This window comes from Grampus griseus (genome assembly GCF_964374135.1).
Source record: "Grampus griseus genome assembly, chromosome: 2".
Classification (NCBI taxonomy): Eukaryota; Metazoa; Chordata; class Mammalia; order Artiodactyla; family Delphinidae; genus Grampus; species Grampus griseus.
In genome coordinates this window covers 91,639,384-91,652,058 of record NC_139018.1, presented here as the reverse complement: position 1 = coordinate 91,652,058, position 12,675 = coordinate 91,639,384, and the positions used below count along the sequence as shown (strand labels likewise).

The 12,675-nt window shown below is 40.6% G+C and overlaps 1 protein-coding gene across 2 annotated transcripts in view; it reads left to right on the top strand.

The window, feature by feature from the left end:
- Nucleotides 1–317: 317 nt before the first annotated feature.
- The window catches only part of FBN1 (fibrillin 1), a gene marked incomplete at its 5' end in the record, with an annotated part of 252,802 nt that continues 240,444 nt past the window's right edge, over nt 318–12,675 (top strand). For both annotated transcript variants that reach the window (XM_082647206.1, XM_082647205.1), the window contains one exon: nt 318–481. In XM_082647206.1, coding sequence (XP_082503332.1) covers nt 318–481 — 164 coding nt within the window. The remainder of the gene's footprint in view (nt 482–12,675) is intronic.

The following is a 12,675-nucleotide window of genomic DNA, read 5'->3' as shown; positions in this document are numbered from 1 at the left end:
AACGGTCTTCACGTACCCAAAGTAACTGCGCCACGCGCAGGCGGCGCGCGGGTTGGGCTCGGGAATGGGGACCCCGAGGCTTAAGCATCCCGAAGCCCTGAATGTCTCCCCCGCTTCGGCGATTTGTCTGTTGCAGCTGGCAGGGGCCGCCTGAAGTGGGAGCAGCGCCTGGAGAAGGCGGGAGGAGCCCGGCCCAGGGGACGGGCGGCGGGAGAGCGGGACCCCGGCGGCGCGGCGCGCTCCAGGGCGCAGCGGCGGCCCCGGACCGAGCCCGGGGCGCGGCGAGAGGCGGCGGGAGCCGGCGGCCGCTCGACATCATGCGGCGAGGGGGGCTGCTGGAGGTCGCCCTGGGATTTACCGTGCTCTTAGCTTCCTACACGAGCCATGGGGCGGACGCCAATTTGGAGGCTGGGAACGTGAAGGAAACCAGAGCCAGCCGGGCCAAGAGAAGAGGCGGTGGAGGACACGACGCGCTTAAAGGGTAATGGAACGGGCCAGCTCCTTTGGTGTGGGTGTCCCCTCCCTCTTCTCCCGAGTATCAAGATCCAGAGGAACTGACAGGGTCGATTCTCGACAGCAGAAGGATCCTTGACAAGACCTCCTGGGGGCACCTTAGAGATGCAAGGGTTATCCAGTTCTCGCCGCGTTTGTGGCTAAACCACCTTGCCTCTACGCTTTAAGGATTTCTGCCCCAGAGGAGAGGTCATGGCTAAAAGGAATCTTGGGCCATTGTCGAGGCTGATTTTGGGAGGCGAGAAGGGTTCTTTGAGGAAGAAGGGGAGGAGCTGCGACTGAGAAGAGGAGCAGCCCATCCTTTCTCTTCATACCAATTCCGGTTGTGTTTAGGAAAAGTACTTGCCTTGTGGGCATCTTTGTAGATGCTCTGTTTGTAAGGGAGCAAGGAAAGAAAGGGATTTCAGGGACAGACAGTCAGAGAAGACAAATAGTTAATGGTTGGTTCTCCTCTAAGTTATGCTTATTAAAATTAGGGACTGAATTTTCCTTTCAGATGTCTACACTGGAAGCAGAGCAGGGCAAGTGTTTCTGAGAAGTTGTTTTGCGGTTGTTAGAAGCTCTTTATTTCATCCGGGCAGTAATGCTGCTGTGGCTGGCCTTGAAGGAGTGTTTTTAACCTGTCGTGTGTGTTACTCAGATGCAACTGAGCATTTCACCACCTTCTTATGCCCCTATTACAGAAAATGTTTTAGCAGAAAATATTTAAATCAGGCAGGTTGACTCTATAAGGATTGCCAGTTCCCTGAATTGAAGAAGGGTGGGAGTACACTTCCCTTAAAATTGTTCAAATTGAAAATGAAGTATCTCTTTCTGAGAGTGTTTAAGTTCAAGCCTCCGGAGAAGCAGCAGGATGGATTATATATGATCCATTTTGTCTCCTTGGAGGATCCTGTAATGAGCCTAGACAGTAAATACACAGAGGTTTCTATCAAGTTCTTATGATTCTCATTGCTGCTCTTTTTTGAGTAGTGGTGTAATTTGATTATATGACCCTGAGTGACCAAGTGATGGTGTCCACTTGGATATGTGGCTGGACATTTCACGTATTCTTTTTTGTTATGGGCTGTTTTTATTATATATATGTAGTGAAATTTGTGTTTGTATGGCCCAGGTATGGGAAGGAAAAAGTACAGTAAACTGAACGGACCAGTGTTTGAGCCCTGCTCTAGATCTGGGACGACATGGTTTTCAGAGCCAAGCACTTAGGCCATGGTGGAATATGCATGGTTTTCTGACCCTAGGAAATAGTTATGATTAACTTAGTTCCATCTTGGCCTTTGTGGAAAATAAATCACGGATTCCAACAGTGCTGGAAAGGAAATTTGCTTATCATGTTAAGCCTGATACCGATCAGGCAGCAGACATGCCTTGCCCTGTGTGCACGGCCCATGGCCAGTTCAGTAGATGGACTGAAACTGATTTTCACCCTTTCTCAAAAGGACCTGATTTAGCCTAGCATTTTAACTTCAAAAAATATATTTCTGCCATATATATTAGCTTCATAGCTAAGCCTGATGGCATTGCTCCCACAGAGAGAGAGGAAGTAGGGGTTTAATTCTGTGGATGAAGGTCTGCAGGGAGATATTAGGCCTAGCCAGACATTTGTCTCGTCTCTATGTGCTATCACCAACCAGCGTGTTTCCTCGGGAGGCCCTAACTCAATGTGAAAACAGAAACTAAGCCTTACTTTGTTGCTTAACAGGCTGTCCCATGCTTTTACTCACACCAGCACTTAGTTCTTCTGGGTTTTACATTTTTTTAAGATTATAAAGAAACACTTCTCTGTGTTACAGTATTTGGTCACTAACGTGGACGTTACCTTATTGCAAACTCTTCATAAAGCCTTCCCCCAAACATGGTATTAATAGATCAGTAATTATGCGTGTTCCTAATTCTCATGTTATCTATGAGATTTTGCATACATATGAAAAGTTTAACAAATATAATTAACCTTTATAGCATAACAATGTATATTAATATGCTGTAATAATGAACCTTTATAATATAAAGGTCTTTATTTTTATAGTTCTTATGTTATCTAAAATGTTATATGTATATAATATATGTATTATATACATATACTTGGGGTAAAAAATAAAAATTTAAAAGGATATACAATCAAAAATATTTAATTGTACATACCTCTCAGATACCATTGTCTTATGTATTTTTCTAGAAATAGTATAATACATATCCAAATATATATATAATATATATGTATATATACACACACAGATAGATATGTGTGTGTATCCTTTTTAATGCATAGAATATACCATACATACTGTTCGAACCTTGCTTACTTTTATATATCTTCAGTGCATCCATCTATCAACTCATAGGGATCTATTTCGTGCATTCTCTTGGCGTATAGAATCCCATAATGTGGCTGGAACATTTCCCTAATGATGGCTCTTTAGATTATATGAAATTTTTTGCTGTTACCAACATTATTCTACTTGCATGTTTGTGTACATGTGAATATTTATATGTAATATAAATTAATAAAGGAAAATAGAATTGCTGGATCAAAGGTTTACCCATAAGTTTTAAACAAATGCCAATTTTGATCTTAAATCTGAATAGCATTTGAGATGTATTCTCTCTGCTTATTGCTATTACAGTCTCACATGAATAAGTTTTTTAACCACACCGTGCTGTATAAATCATCAGGAAGAGCAGTTGTGTGTTCCATTTTTCCAGTTATTGCTTAAAACTTCTATTTTTGCGAGTTAAAATATTACCAGCTTCAGAACTAACCTCTCTGACTACAGTAAAACCTGTTTACCATTTTGATGCACAGTTTATGAAGTGAAAGTGATTTGTAACCCCTAAGTCCGCCTGATGCCCTGTTGGTGGCAGCAACTTTCAGCACCTCACTAATATTTCCTCTAGGTAAAAGGTACTTTAAACTCATCAGTGTCTTCCATGCATTGATCTGGGCTCTCCTACAAATTACTGCCTTCTTCTCTTTCTCTGATGTGACAGGTGACCACAGAATGTGTCTGGGTATTCTTCTTCGGATATGTATTCCTTTCCTGTCAGCTCCTTTGTGTCCCAGACAGGAACCTGCGTGGTTTTTCCCTCTTTGGGTGTGTAGTCCTAGCCTGTCTTTCTCTCTTCCCATCCTGTTGCAGGTGTTCTTTTTTTTTTTTCCCTTCTCACTGGGCAGCAGAAGTTGTTCCACAGTGGAAATTTAAGCATCCTCAAGTTTCTTCCCAGCTTTCGCTGTGTTTTCTTAGAGTAAATCGCCAATTTCTGTTTTTACAGGAAATCCTTTTTTTAATGGAATGAGTGTGGTCCCCAGTCACTCTGAAAAAATTACATTTCTCTGTGTTTTGAAATGAGACTTTTGCAAGTTTCAAAAACGTTTTCAAGTAATAAATGTATAGTAGTTTTTGTTTGCCTGGGCACTGCTTAACATGTGTGAAATGACTTTATGAGAAATAATAAAATCCTAGCTTGTTTGAATTTTAGTTCAGAAGAATTTTTCTCAGCTAAATTCTTAACTTCTGTGATTAGGCAAAAAGTGTGGGAGACGATCTAATTTTAAAAAAACACATAACTCTACTTGAATAGCAGTACTTATGCACCATTTATTTATGTTTGCCTTATTGCTTTAGCTCCTAAATAAGGAAATATTACAGTTTCCCATCAAAGGGAAAAATTCTTTAGAGTGAAACCTCCTTTTCCCAAATCTCTGATAAGATGGACTGAGAACTTCTATGCTTATTGCCTGGCTTATAAGTGTATGAGACTGGTTGTATTTCACACAATTTGTCCCCTTGTGCGTGGTTCCTTTTGGTCTTTGTTTATTTTTTTCCAGGGGTCTTGTTACCAGAAAAATATACATGGAACAGTTCATAGACAGGATAGATTATGTGATGACAAACTCAGAGGGATTAATTACACAGACGTCTGTTATTAAAATAAAGACCTTTAGCAGGGCACACAGAAAAAGTTCTGTAGACTTCATAAAGTCCATTTTACTTTATAAAGAAGACTTTAAGACTTCATCCGAAGTCAGATAGGCTAATAATTAAATATGGGGAAAAACTCCTGCAGTGGTATGGTTTGTCATTTCATTTACTAAATAGATTAAGCTAAAATATTGCGAAAGCATTAAAAAAAGATATTCTTAAATAAAAGGTTTCAGCAATTCCACATTTTAAACAAGAAGATGGAGACAAAATATTATTTATGGGATTTATTTTGTAACATTTAAGACATAGAGATTATTTATAAACATGCATAAGTTGTTGGTATCACAAATTAATTTAAACATATTGATACATCAAGTTATAGTGAAACGAGGTTAGGGATGATGGAAATGGCAGTACAGACATCCCTACAAGCTTATTTGGAATTTTTTAAAAAAATAGTGAAACATTCCTCCGTCTTCTTGTATAGCAGGTACTTTAAAAGATTATAGTATTATGCTACTGACTCTAGTCAGGCCACATGCTGGACAAATTATTAGGATACTCACACATAATTTGTTTGCTTTTTCCTGCAATAAACCAAGCAATAAGCCTAACCAATTTCTGAATTTTAGCCTTAATTTTCAAGGTGAAAATAAGATTTAAAAACTGTTTTCTTGAAAGAGAAATAAACTGTATTAACAATTTCTTTGTGTCTAGAAACTAACCCAACAAATAGGCCTATTCTAGAACCTTAGAATTTTGTTCCATGAAATTTTTTAAGAAAACTGAAATCAGTAACGTATCAGGCCTGAGTTATATGGCAGGCACATGAGAGTTTAATATTTCAGGTTTGTTAAGCTTGATTTTCCCATTAGATTGTAAAATCATCAAAAGCAAGAATCCCGTCATAAGCATTTTCACACTAACTTGTGGAAGCTGGGATTCAAAGAATTCATTAATTCAAGAAGCCTTGATTGAATGCTGCCTTGCTTTGTGGAATGCCAGAGACATATAGCACCCACAGCCTGGAGAGGCTTAATATTTGGTAGGAGAATCAGATGCATTACAAAAATCAGGAGGCAGCAGAAAGGTAGGAAAGGGCATGGGGTATAGGAGTAAGTAAAAAATAAATAATAATAACATTTGTAGCAGTGGTAGGTGACGATTAGATGACATTTAGGTACCAGGCACTTGTCTTAGTGTTTTACATATTATAGCTCATTCTATGCTCATAACATCTCTATAGGGTGAGTCCTTTTATTACCTTCCCTTTACAGCTGTGAGAGCTGAGATATGCAAAGGTTAAGTTTTAAAGACAAATTCTTAATATTAAATTTTCTTTCTCCATTAATTTTAGTTATGGGTTTGGTTTTCATTCCTCTGGACAAAAATGCAGTACTAAGACTTTGGTAAAATTCCACTTAGAATTCCTAATATTCCTTCATGCTAGTTCACAAATCCCAGGTATAGTTAATAATGTAGTAATATAATATTTTGTCACACAAGAAACTTTGATATTTCTGCAAAGGCACTGATAAAACACAGAAGGACTTACAGAATGTCTGAGCTGTGGGGTCTTTGGGTAGCACGTGTATTTTTGTATTATACCTTGAACTTCTATTGAGTGTGGTAGGTAACCATCACAGGCACCCTCCGTCTGCATTGCCCATGGTTCCGAGCTGGAGACATTCCTCATTATGTCATTCAGAATCTCTTGCTCTCATGTTCCACGTGAGGAACTTCTTTCAGAATAGAGTTGCAAGAGATGTTTCTCTTTCCAGGGGAAACTGGTATGTGTCTTAAGTTCTCATCAATATGATGAGCTATTTAATTCTTTCTGTGTCATTTTTCACCTTGGTTGTATCCTATGGGAAAGAATAGCAAGCTCTGCTATATCACTCACTATTGCACTGTACATATATTATTCATTTAATACACAGCTCCTTTATGAGGAACATTCTACCTACTTGCCCATTTAACAGGTGAGGAAACTGAGGGATGCAGTTTTTCAGTAATTTTAGTTATTCCTCCAGGGACATAAACTAGTAAGAGATAGAGTTGGGGAATCTGGCTTCCTAGTGAGTGCTCTTAACCAATATATTTTAATAATTCTCAATTACAATAAATCCTATATGTGGTAACTTTCTTTCTTCCACATTCCTGATACCTTCACTTTGCCAGCATGTTCTACCATTGCTGTGGAGAAAGACTCAATGTTTATCAAAGGCAGATGCAGTCCTATGACTAGGGACGCATCATTGTGGGAATGAGATTTTTCAGAAAAGACTTCACAGTGAAAGTCTGTCAGGGGTTAGCAAACCGTGGACCAGACTGCCTGTTTTGTAGGAAAAATTGTATTGAAACAAAGCCATGCCCATTTGTTTATGCTTTACCTATGTCTGCTTTCACACATAGTTGCAGAGTGAGAGTAGTTGTGACAGACAGTAGGGCACCGCAAAACTGAATTATTTGCTGCTTGGCCCTTTACAGAAAAGGTTTGCTAATCTCTGGTCTATGTGATAAATAAGTGACTACTTAGTAGTACTGAGAACTTCCTGAAGGCTCAGTTTTTGTTTGTTTTATCACTAGGTATACCTAGGAACTGGGCACATGGTAAGAATTCAGTAGACAATTTTTGAATGTCTGACCAATTTGATTGATTGACTGGGTAAGGTAAATTATATATATATTAGAGCTTGGAGGAAGTATAGGAGAGAAATAAGGAAAAATTTGAGTGAAAAAAGCATGAAACAAAAAGGATATAAGGTGTTTGGGATTGAGGGACATTGAGTATGATGGGCAGGGTTTGCACTGCATGGCTTCGGGGGTTCATAGTGTTCATAGTGTAGCCTATGCAAGTAGTGCCCCCTGAAGGTGTGCAGCATGCAACCATGTGTGTCTGTCCATAGGTTGGGGTGGGAGAGGGACTAAAGGACACATGATGCTACTATCCGATTGTTGTGAAAGCTGAGGATGGTGAGCTAGTAAAGGATTCTAAGATGGGAACATGATCCGATCTCTGCCACGCTGGCCAACGTGTCAAAGGAATATGGTTTAGTGAGTAGGGAGACTAGAGGCAGGGAGATTTGTGAGGCTAATATAGGAGTCGAGTCATGGCGAGAGTGGGTGATGGCCAGAGCAACAGCAGTGGAGGGGGTGAAGAGGAGGCTCGAGTGGCAGCATGAGCAGTACTTGACCACTTGGTTGTGACAGGCAAAGGCGAGGAGGCACCTGGGTACTCCCACGTCCATCTACATTGAAACTTATTATATGTAAAAACATTATAGCATCATTAATGAGAAACTGAAGAGAGACAAAGTCATTCCTAGTCCCTCTGCTACAAGGAAACAAGCTATTTTTGTTTGTGAGTGTTTTGGTTATCTTATTGCTATGTAACAAATTACCCCAAATTTAATGGCTTAAAGCAACAATAATTTTATTATTTCTTATGATTCTGGAGGGCAGGAATTTGGACAGGACACAGTGGGGAATCTTGTCTCTGCTTTCCACAATGTCTGTTGGGTCTAGAATGAGTAAGATGACTTCTCCACGTGTGTTTCTTGTTCTGTGATCATGGACTGGCACCTGCAGCCCTGTTTACTTTGGTGTGGTTGATCCAAATGGATGGACAGAGGAAGGGACTAAAGGAAGCAAAGAGCCACTTGTCTGGCTCTGCTGGGGGTCTTACAGGTTTTAAAGCTATCTCCTATGTGATCTCCTGCCTAGGCCTGCCCCTGGGGATGGGGCCACTGAGTGTGTTTTTGCAAATGGGGAAACTGAGCCCCAGGTGCAGCTATCAGGCCTTGTTCAGGGTAAGTGTCTGTTAGGGCTGGATCTTGAACAATAGCCTCTTCATCTCTGGTCACATGTTTTAACCCCATCTGTTGTCCACAGACTGAGTTGAATGGCTAAGAGCTGGCTGGAAGGGCTTAAGTGGGTTCACATGTTATCAGGGTTGGCTGGGTTTCTTGGTTCTCCTGCATATAGTCTCAGATTGTCTCCCTTTCCATATGGACCATCCAGCAGCATAGCCAGACTTTTTACAAGGCAGCTCAGGATACCAAGAAAACAAAAGTGGAAGCTACCAGACTTTCTTCAGACAGCCTGGTCCGAAATTCCATGCAAGTCACAGACCTTGCTCAGGTTCAAGGGCATGGACTAACGAGCTCTGCCTCTTGATGCAGGTGAGGAGTACCCTATGTCTGCAGGGAGGGGAGGAATTTGGGGCAGCCTCTTTGGAGATTAGCTACCACAGTGAGGCAGCGGGTGTTTGAGAAGGATAATAAGATGTTTCAATTCTAACTTGATCGAGTCTGATTGACTTAGTTTCCCATTGAAGAGGCTTCATGGTATTTTGCTTACTGCAACCTCAGAATGCAAAACGCTACATGAATAATGTATCTCTGTGATCTTTTAGATTAATGCTAGGGGCATTGTCCTTAGTTTGCATTTAAAGAACTCACAAACCCCAGGAATAAAATCATAGTTCCTAAAAAACTGGCAAATTTTGTTTTTCCAAATAAAAGAATTATAAAACTCCTAACTTTCCGCCCATTTCCTTTAGCCTCTAAGAAACTCAGGGACAAATTTAATGCACAGTCACTTAATTTTATTAATTTAGGTATCTGACATGTTTTACATTCCTTCTACGTGGGATTTGACTTTCAATTTCTATCAATAGCCCCATTTCTATATATCTGTCGGTATAGTATACCTCAGAAACATTTTTTTTCTGCAATCAGGGATTATAATTAGTAAATAAAGATAGATGTGCAATTGTCATTAGAACTGGTATTGTAGTGAGCCGAACTAGATTATTTTTTGCGTAAATGGAGTAGCCACATTGTTAATAGAATAAAATTGGGTTAGGAATACAGTCGTTTGGATTGTAGACCCAAAGCTCTATTACATCAAATCCTAGTTTTAAGTTCTTGTGACTTACCACTTTCTCAAGTGGCTTTTTTTTGGTTGAAGTTATCACTGAGTCTATTTATTCAGCCTCCTCAGAGCGGAAGGGAGAGAGGAAAATTCGCTATCTCCACCATTCCCAGCCAAAGATGTATTCCAGACGGCAAGCAGGCTCAGAGCGGGGGAACTGTGCCGTTAGACAAGTGATTTGGTTCAGTGTTTTGAAGGGTTGTGAATTCCTAGACCATCAGTCATACTTACATTCAAATATAAGTATCCAAACACATCTAAGTCCAAATATAGTACAACCATTCTATGATGTTGGTGTTGGGAGGCAAGATTTATGTCGGCTCTATGGACGCATTATGTCTGCTGTTAAGTTCATGGTTTTGAACTGAAGTGTAGTAAAATCTCTGTTAATAAAGAGATGTATTCCAGAGACAGGCTTTTGTTTTGTTTTGTTTTGTTTTTCTGTTTCTTCTCCTTTTCCTTCGTCCTCTTCCTCTTTTTCTTCTTCTTTCTCGTTGCCATTTTCTCCTCCTTTTTCTTTTTCATCATTGTCATCTCATCTTCTTTTTCTTCTTCTTCTTTAACTTCCTAAGCTGAGCTACAAATAAAATAGGGATAATAAGAATATCAAATAAGGGTTAAACATTAAGAAAAAGAAATTCTAAATAAAATATTCATTTTTACTTGGGGGTCTTGGGGTATTCAAAAAGAAAACCAGAGTTAAGGTTTTTGTTAGGGGAGGGAAGGAGAAAGATTGAGGGAGGCAGGAGGAGAGAGTTTGGAGAAAGTTCTAGAGTGGAGTCCCATCAGCCAGTGGACCTGGGCTGGACAGAGAAGATGCTGGTGTCTGACAGATACTGATGAAAACCACCTCATTCCTGGCCACGTTGGTACCAGGCTCTTCAGGAGACCAGGGGCTTATGGAGGAGAGGCAGGATATGAAAGAAGGATGCTTGGATGTCAGAAAAGATTCCTATAAAAACATTTAGAGGAATATAATGGAAAAGCAGGTTAATCCACCATTTATTATGAACCTGCGTATATGGTGCCATGTTGTTGGGCACATCCCCTCTCCTCATGGATAATGGTTTTTTCCTACCATTTCCCCTGTCCATTTGGTGCCAATTTATGAGATCGTGTAGTCAGACCCTCATAGGTTGGTGCCTTTGATGAGTAACTTTTAAAGACGCTTCTTGTTTGTAGATGTTGTTTTTTCATGACTCCAGTCTACCTCCATAGTCAGGCCATCCATCTTTATAAAACTATTACAAAATGGTTATAGTGGCAAAGACTTTAGAAATTTATAGATGCTGAAACTGAGGCCCAGAGAAAGTTCGTTAGAAAGTGCTCAGGGTTCTTATTTTCTTCTCCACTTCCTAGGTGTGGAAGCTGAGCCACACGGTGGCAAAGGCGGATTTAAGTAGAAGTGTGTTATCGGGTAGGAGATCACGCCTCCTAGTTGTCTTCTTCCCCTAGAAAGGGTGACGGATATCTGCAAGTCCTCAGCTGTGCTGCCAATAAGCAAACTCCCTACGTCATGTGGGCATGAACATTTTTCTTGTTCTTGTTTATCTGGCCTTAGGCAGTGCGATCAGTCTCTCAGTGGGCAACCCTGATGGCAGGCTGCGCACTGGAGTTTTAGCTCCACAGTTCTACCTTGCTGTCAGCGGAAGCCTCCAGATTAGGTGGGGTTGAGTGGGATGGGGCTTTTTAAGGGAGGTGATTGCTAGGGAGCGGGGTAGGGAGGGGGTGGGAGAAAGAGAAGTGGGAGTCTTCTCTGGGAGTCTTATGGGTAACTCCCTCCATCCCCACACTCACACTAATAATTAGCAATTAAAGCATCAGATGTCCTAGGATGAACCATGGCAGTTCTAGGTCTGTAAGCTCAGACTCTTTATCTTATAAGTTGCTGACTCAGCTGTCTACACTACCAATTTATAAATTTAGATTCCAAGCAAGAAGCATGCCAGTGAAGAAAAAAAATCTTAAATTCTTGTCTTCTGTATCATCTATCCCACCAATTTTATAGAACACTTGCCTACTTCAAGTGACAACTATTTATTGAGCATCAGCTATGTTTGAATTGGACCTAATGCTGAATTCTCAGAATGAACACCCTGTCTCAAGCCTGTTGATATTATTATCTTCTTCCACGGATTCTAGGCAGAACTACATGTGGACTCTCTTTCTCTCCCTTTACTGATGGGGTTAATGTCTGAGCTGATGTGAACAAGTGCCTTTCCGGGAAGGATTTGATATACAACCTTCAAGTCGGCACCTAGTTTTTAGTCTTTCATGGACTGCTGCTGCTTCACACCCCAGAGTTTAGGCCACTGACCTCAAGTTTGCAAATTTTATATCCCATTACCACCCTGTGAGCTCTGTATCCCCCAGGGCCACATAGTTGATGTTTTAGCTGGAATCTGAGAAAGTGTCTGCACATTCCCTGAAGAGTTGGCTAGGAGTGATTTGGCAGTTCAGCCATAAAAACCCAGAGCTAGTGGCTGGGGTATATGTTATAATTACCTCACACTGTTTCCTATTTGAGCCTGGTTGTGGGTAGCTGGGTAGAGTGGTATTGCTTGTGGGATTATATTTGAAAGGACCAAGGAGTCATTTTCAGTGAACACTAATAACCATTGGCTGTGTTTTCAGGGAGGCTTGGAAGTGTGGATACAGAAATGCCTGGGGTCAAATCCTGGCTCCACCACCTACTAGGAAGGAATCTCAGACAAGTGCCTTGACCTGTCTGAGCCTCAGTTTCCTCAGTTGTAAAATGAGATTATAATACTCACCCCTCTGAGTTGTCCCAAGATTTAATGAGATAATACATTTCAAGTTCCTGGTACAGGGCCTGATGCATTTATCTAAAATTAGATGATCATTAATATCTGGATACCACAGTCTCCACTTTCTCATCTTGGAGCTAATTACTTTCAGAAGCATAGGAAGCGAACTTGAACTTCAAAAATTTTTAAATTATAATCTTAATGGAAACTTCCTTTGTCTGTGGAGATCTGGTTATACATACCTAAAGGCGACGTATGGATAAGGTTTTTATTTTTTCAATTTCCCCTTCCCCCAAATTATTCCTTATTAATATTGCCCCCCCCACTGCCCCGCCAATGCTCTCAAAGAAGTTTGCATTTTTTTACTGGCAGATCTGGCAAACGGTCTTGTCTCCTTCCTGATGAACACTTTCTTTTTCAAGAACCTTTGTGAAAGGAATTTAGATTTTAGGAAATGGAAGCACTGGCCTGAAAACCACTTTCTTTGGCAGTATTGCAAAGAGATGCCCTGAGAGTTGGGACTGTTTTGT